At 40.5% G+C, this 19,859-nt stretch overlaps 1 protein-coding gene across 3 annotated transcripts in view; it reads right to left on the bottom strand.

Annotated features, from left to right (window-relative positions):
• The window catches only part of SYNE1 (spectrin repeat containing nuclear envelope protein 1), a 631,505-nt gene that overhangs the window by 303,642 nt on the left and 308,004 nt on the right, over positions 1 to 19,859 (bottom strand). For all 3 annotated transcript variants that reach the window (XM_019526891.1, XM_019526894.1, XM_019526892.1), the window contains 11 exons: positions 19,490 to 19,648; positions 18,320 to 18,502; positions 16,033 to 16,134; positions 13,383 to 13,586; positions 11,014 to 11,221; positions 10,339 to 10,451; positions 8,682 to 8,887; positions 5,825 to 5,980; positions 3,180 to 3,471; positions 2,586 to 2,758; positions 328 to 637 (listed from right to left, as the gene is read on the bottom strand). In XM_019526891.1, the coding sequence (XP_019382436.1) occupies positions 328 to 637; positions 2,586 to 2,758; positions 3,180 to 3,471; positions 5,825 to 5,980; positions 8,682 to 8,887; positions 10,339 to 10,451; positions 11,014 to 11,221; positions 13,383 to 13,586; positions 16,033 to 16,134; positions 18,320 to 18,502; positions 19,490 to 19,648 (2,106 nt within the window). The remainder of the gene's footprint in view (positions 1 to 327; positions 638 to 2,585; positions 2,759 to 3,179; positions 3,472 to 5,824; positions 5,981 to 8,681; positions 8,888 to 10,338; positions 10,452 to 11,013; positions 11,222 to 13,382; positions 13,587 to 16,032; positions 16,135 to 18,319; positions 18,503 to 19,489; positions 19,649 to 19,859) is intronic.

Below are 19,859 nucleotides of genomic sequence, written 5' to 3'. Positions count from 1 at the left end.
CTTTGGCCTATTTATCAAAATATTTGTCATAGTGAATTAAACTAGACTTTATTTTAGATTCAATCTTTATAGCTGGAGAAAGACTCAACACCAGTATTTGTTTTCATGTTAATACAGTTATAAAAACAGAATGCTTGAGCTGCCCTCTGGGATGTTTCAGCTCAAATCTGCAAGCAGACTGGTATTTAGAATGTCCCCTTTAGTTACTTCCTGCGCTGATTTTACAGATCATGTGTAAATATGCTGGTTATCTGAAACATAATTAAAGCAAGGGCAAAAGCTCATTCATTGAAGCTAGCCCATAAACAAGCTTTATGAGGTATTTACCTTGGCCACTGTTGTGATGTCACTAAACTGTGTTTTCAGTTCCTCTTGAGCTGCTTCTCCAAAAAAATCATCCTCAGTTTTCTCATACAGTTCTGTGGCTTTTTCAGTAAGTTGAGTTAGGTCACCTGAGTGATTCTCTATCTCAGAAACAACAGCTTGAAAATGGTCCAATTGGGAAAACTTCTCTTTTAGACCAATCTGCAGTTCTAAAGGCTGGTCCACTTTGTGATCCACTGACTCCAACCACTGGTCCAGTTGATTTTTCCTTTCTAGATGGTCATTCCATTGGCTAATCACAGACTCCAAACAGCTTACAATAAAGAGACACATATAGTACATGTAAAGCAATTTGCTGGTCTAAAAAAACCAATAAGGTGTACTATTAGGTTCAGTGGGATTCCTAATATGTGTGCACCCACCAGTGTGCAGATTCTATAGTATGGCCCACTGGAACATATTATTTAGTGTGGAACTCTCTTTGGCTAAAGCATCATAAAAAGCAGTGCTTTACAATACAAAATTCTATTAAAATAAATTCTGAAAATTATCACAAATTTTCAGAATTTTGCACAGCCCTTGATCAGTGACATAGAAAAATCATTCTTCATTTCACAGGTAAATTGATATGGCCTATTGTATCTCTTCCCCCCCTCATTATAAATACGTGAAATAAGTTATAACTGCAGTTTGTCTGTCTCAAATGTTAATGCTTCTCTAGCAAAGCATAACAGGCCATTCTACACATAGAGGGAAAATGTTCTACACGTAGAGGGAAAATACAATCTACTGACAAAAAAAGAGTAAGATGAGCGCTGAAACTGAATTACTAAAAAATTACTAAAAAATTCCAGGAGATACTGTGACAATTTTTCTAGAACTAAGAAACCATATACTGTATTAATTTCCAGGAAATAGCATGTAATGCACTGGGGTGAACTCTTCCATAAATACATTCTCCACCTCAAAAATTTTCCACAACCTTGTGCCCAGGAGTGGCCCTGATAAAGTCAATGGGATTTTTGTCTCTGGCTTGAATGGGGTTAAGATTTCACTCTGCTTTCATATTACTCAAGGCCATGTCCTAATTGATAGCATTAATGAAGGAGAATGTTGTTACCACTCTTTTATATGGAGGGCAAAGATCTAAAGCCCTTAATTTGGCAGTGTCTGCAGAGCCACGGAAAGGTTAAACCTGTCTTTCCTTGGTGACCTTTGATACCTCTTGCAGTACTACTACCACTCTTCTCCACAGGGCTAGGGCCTCGAAGCCCTCTCCTCTATTACAGGGCCTCTCTTTACTGAGTGCCAGGGGGCCGGGGTAGGGGGGCTCATGCATGCCATATAGCAGCTGCCCATGCCACTTGTTAACAACCTATGCTCTACTGCAGGAATGAACAAAGTCCAGCCTGCGGGCTGGATCAAGCCCAAGCCACATTTCATTTCCCATCAGCCCCTGCAGTGGCAGCTCCTTCTGGTGGCTGCCACCAGCCCCAGCCCCGCTGCCCAGGCACCCTGGCCCATCTGCCCCACACCCACAGCTGGGAGCAGGACCCACACAAACAGGGCATGTGGTTGGGTGGCTGGGATGGGGCCACAGCCAGAAGTAAGACAGGCAGGTTGGGCTGGGAAGACCCCAGGTTCTTGGGGGAGAAGGGGAAGGCAGGGTCAGGGCAGAGTTGTGATCTGCTGCCAAAACACCCCTGCAGTAAGCATGGCCTCCATGGGCAGGGGTGTACAGAAGGCAGACTGTACGTCTGCCCTGGCTCTGACCCAGGAGCGGTGGGGCGGTGCTAGCAGGGGTCTCCATGGAGACCCCGCTGTCCCTACCCACCACTCCTAGGGTCTCCATGGAAACTGGCCAGAAGTAGGGCGGGTACAGGCTACTGGGAAATGGGGTCTGGCAACCGACCAGATCTGCCATTTTGCCCACCCCTGATATACTGCCTGACTACACAGTTATAATCTCTGAATTCTCTTCCAGCCCTATATTTTTATGATTTTTGACTTGCACAGAAATCTGAACTCAAAACATTGCTTTTTCTACTTATTTTCAGATTTTTTTAATTCCATTTCATTACGGGCCAGACTCTGGCAGTATCATATGCTTTGAGCAGCACCTCTCTCCTGAAGCAGTTGTAATGAAACAAAGGAATTACATGCAGTGCAAAGTATTAACTGCTGCATTCATTACATGCAGTGCAAGGTATTCATGGTGGGGAATCTGGCCCTACATTTGAACAGAAGCACAGTGAATTTACCTCTGCAAGCTCACTGAGGTGCTGATGATATCATTCCATACATCCTTCAGTTTTTGTAACTGGGTCTGTATTACCTTCTGCCCTTCCTCATTACTGCTTCTCAGAGCTTGTTCACCTTTGCCAATGGCCATGTTCAACTTCACTTCACCTTCACCTTTCATTAAAAGGATCTCCTGTGAGGTAAAGAAGAATAAATGCATCAAATCCAACCAGCCAGCAGACGTAAACGGAACTCCAAATGTGAATCTCCATTCAACATTCAGCAGCATTCAACATTTCCATTTAGCTTATATATTCCTGGTAGACCATGCCCCTCTGCATCCCTTGTTAACCTGGGCCACCATTTCTTAAAAATGCCTACTGATTTCTATGCGTAAATATTGTAGCAACAAATTATATAGCTGAATAAGTGTCGTATCACATGGAGCATCCTAAGGTACACATACTACCCATTTCTCAACAACTAATGAATGGGTCAAGCACCCAAGATGTACAACTGTTAAAGGAAAAAAAATAACTTCTCAGTGTCCATGAATTTAACTCTCAAGCAATTTTAATTCCTGAAGTGATAGCTCTGGCAGTGAAATGGTTTACCTGAATTTGATTTAGTCGCCTCTCTAACATGGCTTTGCTGCCAATGGTGCTTTCTGCAGAAACCAGTCTCTCTTGGACACTTTTCACCCAGGACCACATGCTCTGCAATGCTTCTTCCAAGGCTTGATGCTCCTGGAGTGCAACCTGAGAGGTTCGCAACTTCTCCTTGACAGTTTTGACTAGGTTTTGATAGCTGGTAAATTGTTGAGAAGCTAGACGTACTTCCTGACCAGCACCTTGTCCTCCTTCACTTAAAGCCTGTGCTCTCTGGGAAAGTTTATCAAAAGATTCTCTAAAAGAAAGATTTGGGATTGAAAATTAATGTTAGCAAATACCTGATTTATTGTTGTCACAGGGAAGAGAGGAAGTAATTAAAACTACCAACATCATCAAGTATAGCTTCAGTCACCTTTGGTTACAGCACGTTAGATGAGCAAAACAAACTGAAACATGATCTCAGCAGAGTATATTGATTTTAAGTAACAGAAGCATCTTAGCTCCATTCCCTTAACAATAGCTGTTTGGGCTATAGTATTCAAAATGAGACATTCAGCACATTCTAACTGAAACCTAGTTGTATTCTATTTTTAGAATGCATGACATCCAGCAATTGCTAGAACTGCTGATTCTCTTATTAGCTAGGGACAGAAGTTACACATAAACTGGTTTAAGTCATCAAAACCTTGTTTAAACCTGTAACAGAACAAAAGTTCAGTGCATATAAACCAGTTTCAAAATGGCTGAAACTGGTTTAAGGTGAACCCGGCTGAATGTAGTTTCAGACTTAACTGATTTGGGTCAAGCCGGTTTATGCAACATTTGTCCCAGACCCCTTCCTGGTTTAAGTTAAACCAGACTCCCGCAGTATCCTGGCATGCTCTCTGGGCTGGGCAGGGCTCTCTGCTCCAGACAGCAGAGCTGGCTCCAACCCTCTGCTCCCTGGCCACTACTTTGGCAGAGACTGCAGGCACAGTAGGGTTTGCCTGGCTTCCCCCTGTCCTACCCCATCCTCTGCTGCCCAAGCAGGAATCCCTCCCATCTCCCACAACATGGACCCTAGGCATGTGGTATGCTAGCTAATGTTGAGAGGTGTGTGTGTGTCTCCAATTTCACTGGGATAAGCAGACAGAACAATGAGCGCTTAGGGCTTTTTGGAGCTAATCAACAGGTCAGCTGGTCCCATCTGTCCCAGACCCCTTCCTAATCCAAGTTAAATCAGAGTTTCCCAGCATCCCAGCATGCTTTGCAGCCCTGGGCTGAGCTGTGCTGTCTGCTCCAGAGAGCTGCCCCTCTGCTCCCTAGCCGGCCCACTGGCCACCCCTGCCAAACCCAGGCTGAGGTCTGGGGCCAGAAAGGGGGATTAAACACCCCTTCCCCTGCTCAAATTTATTGCTGGTTATGACTGTGGACTACAAATCCCAGAGGCACCTGGAAGCAGGAAGAGGAAGTGATGGGCATCCATGCAGGGTCCTTCTGATGTGAGTCTGGACTGCAAATCCCAGAGACCTCAGGGTTATCAGGAAGAGGAAGGGAACACACAGCCCATGCTGGCTATTTGCCAGAGAGCCATGCTCGAGCCTACCTCTGGCTTCTGTCCTGAGCCACTGGAGACATGTGGCTGTATTTTCTGAATCAAAGGTAAGTCTTTGTCCAGTTGTTTTTCAGTTTAATTTCTGTAGTTTAAACTAACCTGCAAAGACTGAATTGATTCAGCCTCAGGCTTTTTGACTGTCTGTACTTAGCCAGTGTGTAATTTCTTTGATATGCTTACCATCCTATCTTTAATACATTTAGCTTTGCAATATCCATGTAAGGTAGGGAAGTATCATCATCCCCATCCTCTTTTTAGAGATGAGGAACCAAGGTTCAGAGAACTGAAGCAAATTGTCCAAAGTAACACAGTGCATAGGCATCAGAATAGCTTAGTTTTCCAAGTTCTTGGCTAGTGCCCTAACCACCAGACCACCCTTTTATTCTTGCACGCTGTAGAAGTCATGAGAGATAAAACCTTGCTTAAAGCAGTACCAGGGAGATAGTTAGGGTAAGTGCCATTTTTTGAATACTGTGAGGCTTAGCAATCCAACTGAATAATATTTTTGTTCGGTTCTGTTTTTTTCTGACACAGTTATATAAAGTATTTGCACAACTACAGATATGGCAATTACCTCATCCTCTACTACCTAACTTCCCGTTCCAAGGGAGCTTCACAGTTGATAGATACCATGAAGACAGTACGTGACAGGTTTTCATACAGGTGAAAGTGCCAGCAATCCTAAGAAAACTAGATATCATGATATGACTGCTAAAGACAAGAAAGCAAACTTTCAATGAAGAACGCCATTCCTCCACTTAAAAATATTGCTAGAGCTGTGGTTAACTGTGCTGTATTACTTTGCAGCCCACCTTTACCAACAAAATAAGATGTTTCTGAGTCAAAATTAAGATCCAAATTGCCTTAAAGTTTGGAGCTATTTTGGTGGAGGTTCTTGTAAATAGTTTCTTTCGCAGAGTACAGCCCCACTCTTCCCCTCCTGGCACACCTCTCTCATATGCATACATAGTCTACTCAGATATTTTAATTTCACTGTAGTTGTAGAAAGGAATAACAAATTCTAGTAAAACGACAGTGGCAAGTGTTATTGTACCTTGCAACCAGCAGTTCTTCCAGAAACATTTCCACTTTCTGCACCTCATTTTTCTTCTCAGAAATGTGCTGTTTTTCCTCTCCTAAAGCTTCTGTGTTTATTCTTTCTTCCATTTCGTGAATCCACAGGCTCAATTTCTTGTGCTGATCCTCAAAACTACAAAGCAAAGTATACTATTAATAGTAATTCGTCAGTGCATAAAGTTAATAATGGCTTCATCCAATATAATGTTTATCTACCAGAGCAAGAAAATTAGGCTAGATATCACTTTAATATTTAGTGAATGAGAGCTGCACACACAACATAATTCTGAAATGAATACCAATCTAAAATATTCAGCAATGCTCTAAAAAAAAATTGGGCAAGATCATGGGAATTGTGGGGGAAAAAAAATCTTCCAAAATTTAAAGGAACAGTACTTGTATTTATTACTATATTCAGTAATGATAAGAAAATTAAGAGAAAGTTGTTTTCTCTCAAATTCTGTTTTAATTAACATTTGTTTGTTAAAATCTACTGTGCTCTTTTCAGATTTTGAAACCTGCAGAGAAAAAGAAGCTTAATGCTAGCAGACTTGTAACGCCACCATGGGGTATGATCACAAAACAAGCGAAGAAATAGTAAATTTGGACCTGCCTAGTTGGGACTTGTATTATAGTATATAATACTATAATACACAAAGCACAAAGATTTTAACAAACAATTAAACATCTGTTAAAATTAGATCCTTAAATCCATATTTAGTTAACAAAACAGGTGAAGCAGTATTTTTAAAGTCCTACTTCTAATAGAAGTTTTAATTGAAGTTTTTGAGTACTCAGCACTTCTGAAAAACAAGGCCATGGATTTAGGAATCTAACTTTAAACTCCTATTTTTTAAAACTCTTAGGATACCTAAGATACACATGCTGAGGGAGGGGAAGAGGAGAAGCAGATATTTTAATTAGAGTAGTTCCTGAACAATGGCTCTAATTAAAATGACTCCCTGTCATGCGTATTAAGTCTCGTGCATTTACAAATGGCTGTAGGATGTTTTATCCAAAGCTCATTCAACGAGGTTTAATGCACACCTGTGGCCATTTTGAAATGTGTAGGTGCTTAATACACGTGATGGTGAGGCAATGCTGGAGCTTAATCGAGTCTGCTCCAATGTGTTCTAATTAGAACATGAACAAGCAGATCTATAGGCACCCTTACTGTCAATTCCCATTAGTATTCCCAATGTGGCTGTTTATCCAACCACTCACTAACATTACAATAAATTGTTTCATCTTTCCTTCCCATTAAATTTTATTTTAAAATTCAATCACATTTTTAAAAAAAATCCACAAGGAACTATCTAGTGTATAATACAATATAAGAGTACTTCCATTTCATTTAGTAGTAAAAATATTATGGGCTAAAGAATACTTTGAGTGTTCTTTCCCAGAATCATCAGGTGATTTTCCAAACTTATTTCCTTTATTATCCTGTATGTATCAGCAAGTAGGTCATCTGATGGTCTGGACCCAGGGAAAGCCCTTCAGGAAATCTGGATCTGCACTTGCAGTTGGGAAAGCTGCAGGTAGTGTTAGATGGCAGGCACACCATCATAACACCCCAGAAGCAATCTTGGAAAGGTTGATGTAAGCTCCTCTCCACCTTGGAATTACATCTGCATTCCTGATAGACCTAGCTGTTCGTTCAAGATTCTGTGATCACACACACAGGCTCCCGACTCCTGTGATATGATGAGATCATCATCATTCTTGTTTCAAAAGCATTTTTCTTGTCCAAAATCCCCTTCTGAAGAGTATTTCTATGGGACAGGCCCATAGTTATTACTCCACTAATTAGAAACAATCTCAAATGATCATGTTCATCTTCATAGTTTGGATCATCTTGTAGCATGAACTGACCTAACATAGCTGATGTTAACATAGAGTGTAATAATAGTGAAATACAAACATGTTAATCTTGTCCTGTAAGCCACTTGAAAACTCCATTTTGTATCCTTCTGCTTGACATAAGTGAATGAACTCTGCATAGCCTTTATGTACAAGTGTGTGTAAAAGGGTGAATGGTGAGAGAATGGCATAGAGACGGGAGAAGAAGATTTAACTGTGTATGTAAGCAACAAGGTGCCATATGTAAGTTACCAGTCAGTAAACTAATTAACGAATGGCTGAAGAATCCCTTTTAGGCCTAGGACACAAAGAAGATAACGGGGAGAAGGAATGCACCCATTCTGCCAGACAGGCAGCAAAAACACTCCAAGGCTAAGAAAAGCTGAAAACAAAAGAAGAACAACCGCAACAACAGAAGCTAGGTATGGAAAAACCCCAAAGCACTGAAACAAAGGATGCTAATTCCTATAAAAGAACACTTTGAAAATTCCAAGTTGGGTGGATCTCTTTCTCTACTGCTGTTTCACCAGAGCACAGATGCATCTGTTCACCCTGCTCCAGCTGTTATCTTCAAATCATCATCATCTACTCAATAAGCCCGGATTGGCCACCCTGGGCTGATATTAAACAACTATTGCTGGTAACTATATCTGGTATATGTGTGGATGAAACGGTTGTTTTGTATACATGTATGCCTGTGTATAATGATGTGTATGATGTTTTGTGTGTGTCTGTATGAATGGTGTGCCTAAACCTCTATGTCTAACTCATGTGATCTATAAATACGGCACCTTGCCTTATCGCCCTTTATAAAATCTCGCTTATAATTTGAACAATTAGCAATGTGTGTAACAATCTTCTCTATCTCAAATGATTACCTTCATAGTTTGGCATTCAGTTGCACTGTCCTAATTCCAAGCCACTTCATAATAAAATTCTGCACTGAAACTAGTCCTGTTGAAATAACCCACCTTCCCAGTTCTGAAGCACAGTTTTCTAAAGCCTGTTTATCTTTCAGGCACAGCTTCAGAAAGTCCTGGAAGTCCGTGTTAGACTGTGCTATCTGCTCCAGGATACGACTCACTACTGGTTTGGGTAAGTAATCACACAAATTTTCTCCTTCCTTGGAAGCAGCGTCCAGCTTATTCTGTCCATCACTAACAGAGTTCAGCACTTTCTGTGTGAAGAAACAATACAAGCAAAAGTTTAAATAGGCAGGATTTACAAGCTAAGCAGAAACAGTGATGTTAAGAATAGCCACACTTCTCCAGCAAGGCCAGAACTAATGCTCAGCTATGGAATTGATTGGACCATTTAAAGAAATTTCATTATAGAGTATATGCACAATTCCTATTCATTTCTAAAGCATTCATATCACTGTTTCATCAGGAAGAGTGGGTGTTGACAAACCCTGGTCCAGTTGTTGCATTTTTCATGCTTTTTCCCATAAGCATGGATCTCCAGAATTTGAGCTGGAAGTGCATGGAATGGTAGCTTCTTTAATCTTGGAGTTTTCCCTGTGCTCCTGCTGCCGCTGACTGGCAGAGTGGCCTGGTGGCTCACTGCTTGCAGCCTGCAATTGATGGCTGGGAGGCACAAATCACTGAGGCAAAAACCAATCAGTGGCAGGGGGCACATGGGGGAAACTCTGAAATTAAAGAAGCCACCACACTCTTCCAGCGTGAATTCTGGGGATCCTTAGACATCAGAGGTCAGATCCAAAGGGCTCCTCACATATTATTTGGTGCACATCTTGAGAATTGAATAAAGAATAGAATAGGAAAGACTAGTACAAGGATGGAAAGATAAAGTAAGGATAAATAGGAAAAGGTTTTAGTAGACAATGAATACATCTACAGGTGCATATTAATGTGACATGATAAATGCTTGTGCATATCACACCACAGTTAAATGCCCTGGGCACTATGTTTAAACGTGAGCCCGGAACTGCAGCATGTTGAGCCAAGTCAGAGCAGTGCTAGCTGGCAAGTGGCCTGGGTGGGGGGTCAGCCTGCTAGCCTGGGGTGGCTCAGCCTGGCTCAATGTTTTGCAGAGAGGCTAGCTGGGGTACAAGGTTGCGCCAGGGCAGGGCTAGATGGCAGGCACACCCACTGAAGCACCCTTGTGCCCCAGCAAGCCCCATCAGCATCTACACATATATTACTGCAGAGTAAAAAGCTACACAGCAAGATAGTACTTGTATTTACAAGTTATAACCGGCTGAGGAGTTTATTAGTTTACTGTGGCCTAATAGGGCTGCATGTATAGACACTGAGACATTTACTGCAGAGCTAATTAGTCTACTCTGCAGTAAACATCTTGTGTAGATGTGCCCAGTGGAGGAAGATGGAGAAGTAAATGATAGAGAAACCACAGAGATGAAAGAAGAGTTTTAATGGAACAAAACTCCCTGAAGTTGAAATATGACTGGTTGCCTTTTTGGACTTGGGGCAATTAAATAGAAATATACCAAAGATCTCTTTTACAGCAACCCACCACAACCATTTGTATGTTTTCTGGATTTGTTAGATGTTTATATTAACAAATTTGTCAGACTGAAGGCAAATGGCTTGCATGCAAGTGACTTAAGGGAGCTAATTAAAGGAGCTTTTGCTTCAATAACTATACCTGCAAATCATGTAGCTTCATTTCTAAGGCTTTGCTGTCTCCAGACCTATCAGATGAGTCTTTTACTGCCACCTTCATACCCGAAAACCAGTCCTGGAATTCTTGCATAGTATCTTTTAAAAGAAACAGAAGATTGAAACTATTTCTCAGAAAAGTCATTGTACATTTATATAATCCAAGACACTGGGTATATAGCTATCTTACATGCTTTATTCATCTTCTATTAGTGATCTAGGGCCTGTTGGGACTAAAGGAGAGGCTCTCTTTGACTTCAGTGGGCTTTGCATAAAGCATGGTAACACCATGACAGAATAATTATGGCTTCTGAGTGCTATACAGTGATGTGTTATAACAAGAAAAAATTATAATGGGACTTAATGGAATTAAGAGAAAAACTCAGATTTGAAGCTTTCATCAGAAGGAAGACAAAACTGGTAGTCCTATCATGCACAGTGACTATTAAGTTTTGTTTCCTTCTTGTTTAACATTTGTGTTTGCAGCTTGGTGAAATAAACCTTTCATAACAGTGCTTTAAATGAAAGACTTTATATAAAAATAAGTCAGCACTGTAAATTATGTCATTAGAAACTTCATTGACATTCTCTGGCAGTCTCTTCATGGGTTTGATTCATGGCTGTAATTTAATGGCTTATATTAGCAAAAATGAAGACTTACCATGGAAGTGTTTTTCCAAAAAGTCCTGCATGCTAGCCTGTGTTCTGGAGCATAGTTGGTTTACAGCTTCATACTTCTTTATCAGTGAAGTGACAGTGCCAGCCAGAGTCTCCAACTCTACTGAGTGGTATTTACGGCATAAGCTGTTGAGGTTCTCTCGGGTTGAATCGATGCTGCTTTGCTGTAGTTGAAGCTCTTTCTGAGTGTCCTAAAGCATAAAATTATATTATAAAAACAACATATCTAAAGTAACAAACAATATGTCTCTTCCCTCAAACAATCCTGCACTTTCATTCAGTGAAGCTTGTGATATTGCTCTGGAGCAAGGATTTTGTGATATCCTGGAGTCAGTCAAGGAATAGGGAAGTAGAGCATATGCTTTCCTGAAACTTTTCAACTCAGATGGATCCTTTAGATGGTGGAATCAACAAACAAAAATGGATTTTTCAGCATATACCACTGTGGGGGTGGGTTTTATGCAAGTAAATTACTTTACAAAGCATGGCTGAAATGCCTATTTTCAGCACAAAATAAGAGTACATTCAAGGTACACTGGGATACTGACATGTGTTGGGAGTTTGAAGCAGGATAGCGATCTATACCTTGGCTTTGTCCCTTGGCCTAGGGACAGACATTACACATAAACTGATTTGAGTGATCAGAAACTGGTTTAAACCTGTAACAGAACAGATATTCAGTACACATAAACAAGTTTGAAAATGGCAGAATCCAGTTTGAGATAAACCTGGTTGAATGCAATATCACACTTAACTGATTTGGGTCAAACTGGTTAACTGATTTGGTCAAAAAATGTCTGTCCCAGACCCCTTCCTGGTTTAAGTTAAATCAGAGTCCTCCAGTATCCCACATGCTTTGCAGTTCTGGGTGGGGCTCTGCTCTCTGCTCCAGCCTAGCAGTGCTGGCCCCTCCCACCTACTCCCTGGCTGCAGCTCTGGCAGAGACTGCAGGTACAGTAGCATATGCCTGGCTTTCTCCTGCTGACTCCCCTCCCCCATCACCACTCGCTGCTCAAGCAGGGATTCCTCCATCCCCTCTGCCTTACACAGACATTTATCAGCATTAGCTAACAAACCACATGCTGGCTATGGTCCGTGCTGTGGGAGATAGGACCAAGGCAGACAGAACAGTGTCAGCTTAGGGCGTTTTGAGGCTAATCAATAGGTCGGTGGTAATGTCCTTCTTTTCCTTCCTTGGAAAAAGCTGCTTAAAAAAAACTTAAACTAATGAGAGAGGTTTTGTTTTATATGGGCTGATAATACTGTGGCTTTATCAGCCCCCTGATGGTTTGCAGCCCTGTCAGGTCTGCAGACAGGGAGAGGAAGATTGAAAAGCTCAGTATCACCAACAGATGCCTGCACTGCACCCCGCCCCTCCCCACATTTGCCTCAGAATGCTAGCTGGGGTGTGGGGTCTGGGGCCTGGCAACACTTCTGCCCCTTGAGCAGGGAAAAGCCTGAGACAGTGTAGGCCAGGATGGGAAGTTAAACCCCTCCCTAATCAGAGCATCTTGCTGGGGCCTGGCCATGCCTCCTCATCTCAGCACTATGGAAGGGGAAGGGAAGGCTGCTCTAGCACCCCCCAGCTTCTAGCCTGAGCCACTGTAGGCATGTGCCTGCATTTCTTTAGTCCAAATCAGATGTCTATGCAGTTACAAATCAGTTTAGCCTAGCCAGGTTAAACTAACCTGCAAAGATTGAATCAGTTCAGGCTCAGGATTTTTGAATGTCTGTCTCTAGCCTTGATGAGCAGCATTTAAGACTAGATTTATAGTGAAACAAAAACTGTTTTGTTTCATCAGAACTGCTTTTTGTTTTCAACATACAACTTCTTAAAAATTGATATGGTTGGTAATCAGTAGTCAGGAAAAGTTTAGTACAGAAGAGTTGCTGCACAGGAGGATTCAGATGTATCAAGGCAGAAGATACTATTATTGTTGAGTTCAATCTAAAGCTACTAGATTCTTGATTTAATGGTTTATAAAATTACCATGACTGGAAAGGGGAAAAAACGGTCAATAAATGTGCAATGGCCAGAAAGTTTGATGAGACAGTGCCGGTTCCTCTAATATGGAAAACTGTTGCTATTCATTTAGTTTCTTTAAAAGGCTGACAGCACAATTAGGAAGTGTGTGTTGTGAAAAATTCTACTCCTGGTACAACTTCTTTGAAAATATGACATTGTATTCTTCATTGGTTTCCTAAAGTTGAACAATAGGCACTTTCTATGCTTAGATTAAAGCTAACATGTGAAGTAAAATAAATGTACTGCCACTATTTTGACTGATCAGGAGAAACTATGCTAAAATGAAACACAGAAGAGACTAAATGTAAATCTGCCTTAACACTTACCTTTACTTTCTTTAGAGACTCGGGACCCTGCTTGCATGCACAATTTAACAAGGACTCTTCTACTTCTGTGAGCCAGTCTGTCGTCTGATCAATAAACTTTTGTAATTGCATCTTCTGAGCACTGAAATTTTTCAGGGTCTCTTTTGCTGTCTCAGACATTTCTTTCACATGCTCCAGTTTTTGCCTTAAATCTGTTTCTATAAACTAAAACCAAAATGTCATACATTAGAACATTACAGGGAACCACTTGGCATAATGATATTACAACCGATGGGAAGCTCCTATGGGATAATCTAAAAATGGAAAATGGGAAAGTAGTATATACAACTTTTCATGCTCCTTTTATATGAAAAATAATAAATACTTAAAATAATCAAAAGAAAGAGGTAGGTACTCGGTGAAATCCTGGCCCCCAGTGAAGCAACATCAATGGAGTCAGGATTTTCACCCTAAAAGAAAGGTTATCCAGTTCTGGGAAAACCATAAAGTTTGTCTATTCCCTCCACAGATTTGGCATTAATGTGGAATGCATATTAAACACAAAACTGATTCCATGGGTGTATCTATATGAGATGTTGACTATGGAGCTGACTAATTAGCTCCACACTAAACATCTCAGCATCTACATGTTCACCCCTGTTAGGACACAGAAAACTAATAAACTCCACAGCAGGGTAGTACTTGAAAATACAGTACTACCCTGCTGTGGAGTTTAATCATGCACAGCAGTACACATGTAGATGCTAATATGGCTGGCTGGGGCACGAGGGTGCTTCAGTGCTGGGGTTGTCTGCTTTCTAGCCCTGCACTGTCATGCCTCAGCTAGCCCCTCCACAGCATATTGAGCCTGGTCAGAGAAGCCCTGGGCTGGTAGGCTGACCTCCAGTGTCCCCTGCCAACTAGGGCTGCTCCAGCTGGGCACCATGTGCTGTTCATGAATAAACTCCAGAGTTGATTTCTCTTGAGTTACTTGCTCTCAGGAAAGCATTCAAATGGTCCATACAGGAGCAAAAAACTCAGGAGCAATCAGCTCTAGAGTTTATTCATGTTCATTAATCGCACAAGTAGATGTGCCCCATGAGAAATAAACCAGTTTGGTGCACCATCTTACCATAATAGGACAGGGATTAAACTGTTTTTGTATAAGTCTGATTAAAATTGAATGCAGAAAATGAGATATGGTACCATAACTTTAATTGCTAAAATACGGAACTGTATAAGAAAAGCTAGTATAGATTAGCCATGTCAATGTCACTTCTGTTAAATAAATTCAATGAATCAAATAGAATAACTGAATAATTTAGTTGAGGAATTTTTTTGCTTTTCTGTTCTCAGAATATCCATTGAACAAGCTAACCCTTAAAACAAATATATACATGTTTTGAAATCACTCAAGTAATTTATTTTAGGCTAGTTTAATAGTTCTATGGATTGGTCACAAATACTTCACTAGTGAAGTAACAGTCACTATTTAAATCATGACTATGTAATAGTCACTATTTGAAATTTGGCCTGTATTGGTTAGTAGTGAGTGGTCACAGTTAAAAAAGTTACATGGTATGGTTTTTATCCTAGGACTGGATGAGTGTAATACATAAAGATGAAAGTCAGTAGTACGTCCCTCATTTTAGGAAGAGTGAAGGGATCATCGTTTACATGATTTTAAACTATACACTTTCTAGGCCATGCCTGAGGTATCATTTCTAAAAATATTAAACTGCCATTAAGCCTCATTAGCTTGGGTTTAGATTTGGGCTCAAGGCAGAACAAGGATTCATAATTTGAATAAATTTACAGGGTCCTAGAGGTCAAAATCTCAAAAGGACAGTGCATGCCTTCAGACTTGCCAACCAGGAAGGTGACAATCTTACAAATGCAGTCTTATCTGAATCAGACCTCCAACAATAATCCCTTTGGGTGGTCCAGACAAACACGATCATGTGGTATGTGGCACCACAAACATGTCTGCAGTACCACATACCTCACAGTCAGGTGTTTTCTGCACTGCAAGGACATGCACTGCTCCCTTTTTTTTTCTTTCCATGGTTGTCTTTTTCCTGCAGGGAAAAAAAAAACTGGAGCAGTGCATGCATGCTGCTGAAAAGTAGAGCCGGGGGTACCCGGAGCCATGCTGCAGCTGCCAGCCAGGCTCCTCCCTGCAGGATCGCTGCTGCTGCAGGTCCAGGAGGCCCACAGGTAAGAGTGCTGGCCCCAGCCTCCCCTACCATCCCCGGGGTAACTTGCCATGTGCCAAAGTGCACATGACATGGGCATTCCCCAGGGACAAGTAGTTTTGCTGCAAGGTGTGCCACTGCTACTTGTCCCTGGGAAACATAACATCCATGCTCATCTGGACACGGCCTTTGTGCCTGAACTGGGACCAAACCACTCAGGTTCAGTTTAGATCTATCCATTTAAATTCAGTAGTTGTGGTGCAGGTAAACCTGAGCTATCTCTTAGCCAGCTGCCTTGCTAGCATGGCAGTCTAATTAACCCTGTTGTGAAAGGTACTTACAAGAATTAAACATATATTACTAATGTAACGTATGCCACACTGAGGGAAAAATGAAGCACAGGAGAGGTAGATACCAGAAGGATTTTCTTCCTGTTCACTTGGATGCAAATGATGTGAGCAACAGTCATATTTTACCTGAAGATCTGCAGGAGGCTCATGACTACTGGTCAATCCACTGAGTTCTGAGACTTTAGAAGTAAGTTGCTCCAACTTCTGTCCTTTGTCCTTAACTTCAGACTGTAAAATAGCATGTGTTAGTCTTTATACTGATCATTACAAAGTTTAAGGAGCTTTGGGTAGGTCCTTGGTAAATTGGAATAAAAAAAGAAAATGTAGAAATTGTTTAGGCAGTCAAACTCTATTATTCTATCAGATTCTTTGTCTCCTAAAACATATTCCACTCCTTGCCTTTTTTTATACTGAATTCAGAAAATTTCCTTTCCTTTAAAAACTCATACACACAGAGCTAATTATAGAGCCCTAAATGTTTAATAGCTTTATTCTGTGAAAAGTGGATGAGTAAATATGGGACCTTCATTCTTCATAAGACTGGAAAAAATTACTGTGCTTGGTATGTTTCATTTAAAGGAATGCAGAGCATAATAACAATGTGGACTTTTCTGCTTTTTATTACTGACAACTGAGATCCTGGAAAAAATTAAACATAGGACTAAATTCTTTGCTGAGAAGAAAATTGAAATAGGGCTGCTGCCTTTTATTCATTGATACTTCAGGATCTCTAGTTGAATACAGACATATCAATAAGCAGGAAAGGTTCTTTGGGTAGACGTGATATCTTTTATTAGATCAGCTAAATACCTGGAGAAAGGTTCTTTGCAAGCTTTCTGGCACTAACACCCTTCTTTGGGCACTGGGAAACTACTGCTGTTCTGTGTTCTCTAAGGTGGAAAAGAAGCTAAAGTAAACAAGAAGCCTGTAAAAATACAAATGAGTGGAATGGGTAGAGATGGTGGGGGGAAGGGAGCATAAACACTGCATGCCCCTGGAGGCTGGGGGGTGGCACGGCGACGTGGCAGTAGCGCTGTCGGCGGCAGGAGTGTGGCAGTGGTAAGCGGAGAGCTCCTACAGGCAGCCATGGCGCTGTTGGCGGTGGGAGGGAGCGGGTGGCGACTGTTGACCAGTGGTCGGCGACCACCCGCAGACCATCTACCCAGAGAAGCTTGCCTACCTATGCTGTACTGTGCATCAAGGAGGTACAAAGCCACCTATAGCTCCTTGGACAACTGCTGTGTCTCTCAAAAAGACAAGAAAGATGTAGCATCTGCTCCTTTCTATGCTCAACAAGCTTTGTGGGCTGAAACAGGGATGATCTCTGCAAAAACCAATACTGTACAAGGAATAATCCTAGCTCTGCAAAGTCCTTCCATTTCATGAGTGCAAAGGTACCTGTAATACTGAATAGCTGTGCTGTCCTAGAGCCTTGTGTGCACTTGTGGGTTGGGCATGGTCTACCCTAAACAGAACTAAAATGTTTAATACCTGTTTATTTAGCTGTTCCATTAGGTGACAGACTCAATGGAAAGCTTTGATAGGTGAACATCAACAAAAATGTTCACTATGAACAATTTCATGATATATCCCTGTATAACAAGCTTTTTATGCATCTAATTGAAGATCACTATTTTTTATTAATTCTAAAGGAAATGGAAGAGGCCTGTCCTTCAATGGATCTGCCATATATTTACAATATAGCACTATTCTCATATTATAAATGCCAACACCATTGGACTGTTGCATTTTCACAGCTCTTCTCTGAAGTATATTGTCTAGTGAACTCATCTCCTACCCAGCCATCCACTTCTGTTCCTACACAAAGTAAAAAAGTTATGCACTAAGGAATCTTCTGTAAACTATAAGGCAGTGATAATACCACAGTAAGAAAGAACTACTGAATTTCAATGCTGGATATGCCACCTGCTGTGCAACTAAGGCATATCACTATTAAAATAAAGAAATGTAACCCAGGTGCACAGAGATTAACATGAAGTCAGACCTGCAAGAAAAAAATGTTGCAAGGAATTGACTGCCAAATAGTTGTAGGGTACTCCTAAAACAATTTATGAATGCCTGCAGAAAGAGGATGCACTAATTTTACTGCTGTAATAAAATCCATGTAAACATTGTGGGACAAATGGAGCTTAAGATCACAATGTGTTAAGCCTGTGGCAGAAAGACTGCTTCAGAAAAGAATGGAGTATATATATGAGATTATTAAAAGTCTCCCACATGGGTTGATATTATTGGATGATTGTGTGACTGGATGCAAGCTAAAAGATTATCAACTGATATCTCTCAATACAGTTACACTTACTTCAGTAGAGATATACTTATTATTTACACAAAATGCATGCCTGGGAGAGAGAATTTCAGACATTTATCTCACTGATTTACTTGTAAGCACCTGGAATTCTTTCAGGAAAGCCTCCATTCTCTGGCTGCTGCTCAAGTTGCTGATGCCTTCATTAAACTGAGACACAGATTTATTGTACCACCCATCAATTTCATCTGCAGTTGTGATGATATCATCCCATAGTGACCTGCTTACACACAAGCTCTCTGTATTCTCTTCAATCCTCTCTGACACCTGTTGGAGATGGAAGGCATTGCAACTTTTAATAAATGAATTACACATTTCTTGATGATGAAACCAATTGCAAGGAAAGGATATCAAACACTGCTGACAGAGCTAAGTAAAATAATTGTGAAATGGAAATATTCCCTTGAATTCATTGTTAGGGTTGATCAGAATTCTTATTTTACAAACAAGGACACATTCAGAATAGCACAACTTACATCATGTACATGTTAGATTTATGTACTATAAAACTGACAAAAGTAGTATATACTAATGCCTAAGCATGTGTATGTATTTGACTTGGAAAGAGTGACATCTGGATTTAAGTAAACAAACAAAAACAAAAAGCAAAACAAAATAAAACTTCCTTTGTCTTTTAAAGTGTCATAATGCTAGAGATCCCTCCAATCACGAATATATATTTTAGTGCACTGTTAATTAACTAGTAAATATAAAAAGAATACTAAAAATAAAATGTATTGCATTATACAAGGTAGGGATTTTAAAATGCACTTTTGTAAGTATGATATCTTAAACTCTTAAAATGGGCAACAGTCAAATGTCACCTTGCATAATGTACATGGATCCTCAGGGGGTGGAAATGTGTGTGGCCTAATTGATATTAATGGAGAGAGACTTATTTATGCCAGGTGAGGATCCAAGTCAAATGATGTATTTATTTAAGATAACTACTTCATAGTAAAATGCAATCCTGTATTTAGTTCTTCATAAAATACCTTCTTTAATAGATGGCAAAGGTACCTGAAATACACACACAATCAGTATGCACACACATACACTCTGTGCACATAATATATATATGTGACCGTTGACAGAATGTTAATTAATACTCCACTGAGATTTACTACAAAGTCACGTTCACTAGAGAAACGCATCTTCAGTTCCTAAGAGAATGCTACATACTGCAAACTTTACTCAGTATATAAACTGAGTCTGGCATATAAATATAAATAAAGTATAAGTTATTGTCCTTACATCCAGCCATTTGTCCACAGTACTGTTCATATCTGCTTTCAGTAGCATAGGATCACAATTATGAATTCTTTTCAGCTCTGCTAGCAAGTGCTTTCCTTTATTAGTGAAGGCATCCAGGTCTTTCTGTCGGTCATTCAGTTCATTCTTGGCAGTTTCATGCTGTGAACATAAATGTCTGCTTCCTTAGTGCAACTTTAAAGGAATAAACAAAAATCTAGCTTTCCACACATCCAGCTCAAGAGACCCAAACTCAAATCTGCTTTCACATATGAAAGACTTTTAATGGTCTCACTCAGTCCTGTAGCCAACAGTTAAAGGTCATGACTGAGGCTGAGATTACATGTTACAATTAGACCATGTTAAGAGTACT

Source organism: Gavialis gangeticus, unplaced genomic scaffold (genome assembly GCF_001723915.1).
Source record: "Gavialis gangeticus isolate Ggan-Ray unplaced genomic scaffold, GavGan_comp1, whole genome shotgun sequence".
NCBI lineage: Eukaryota > Metazoa > Chordata > Crocodylia > Gavialidae > Gavialis > Gavialis gangeticus.
The sequence above is the reverse complement of the archived record's forward strand: the minus strand, read 5'-3'. Positions and strand labels throughout refer to the sequence as shown.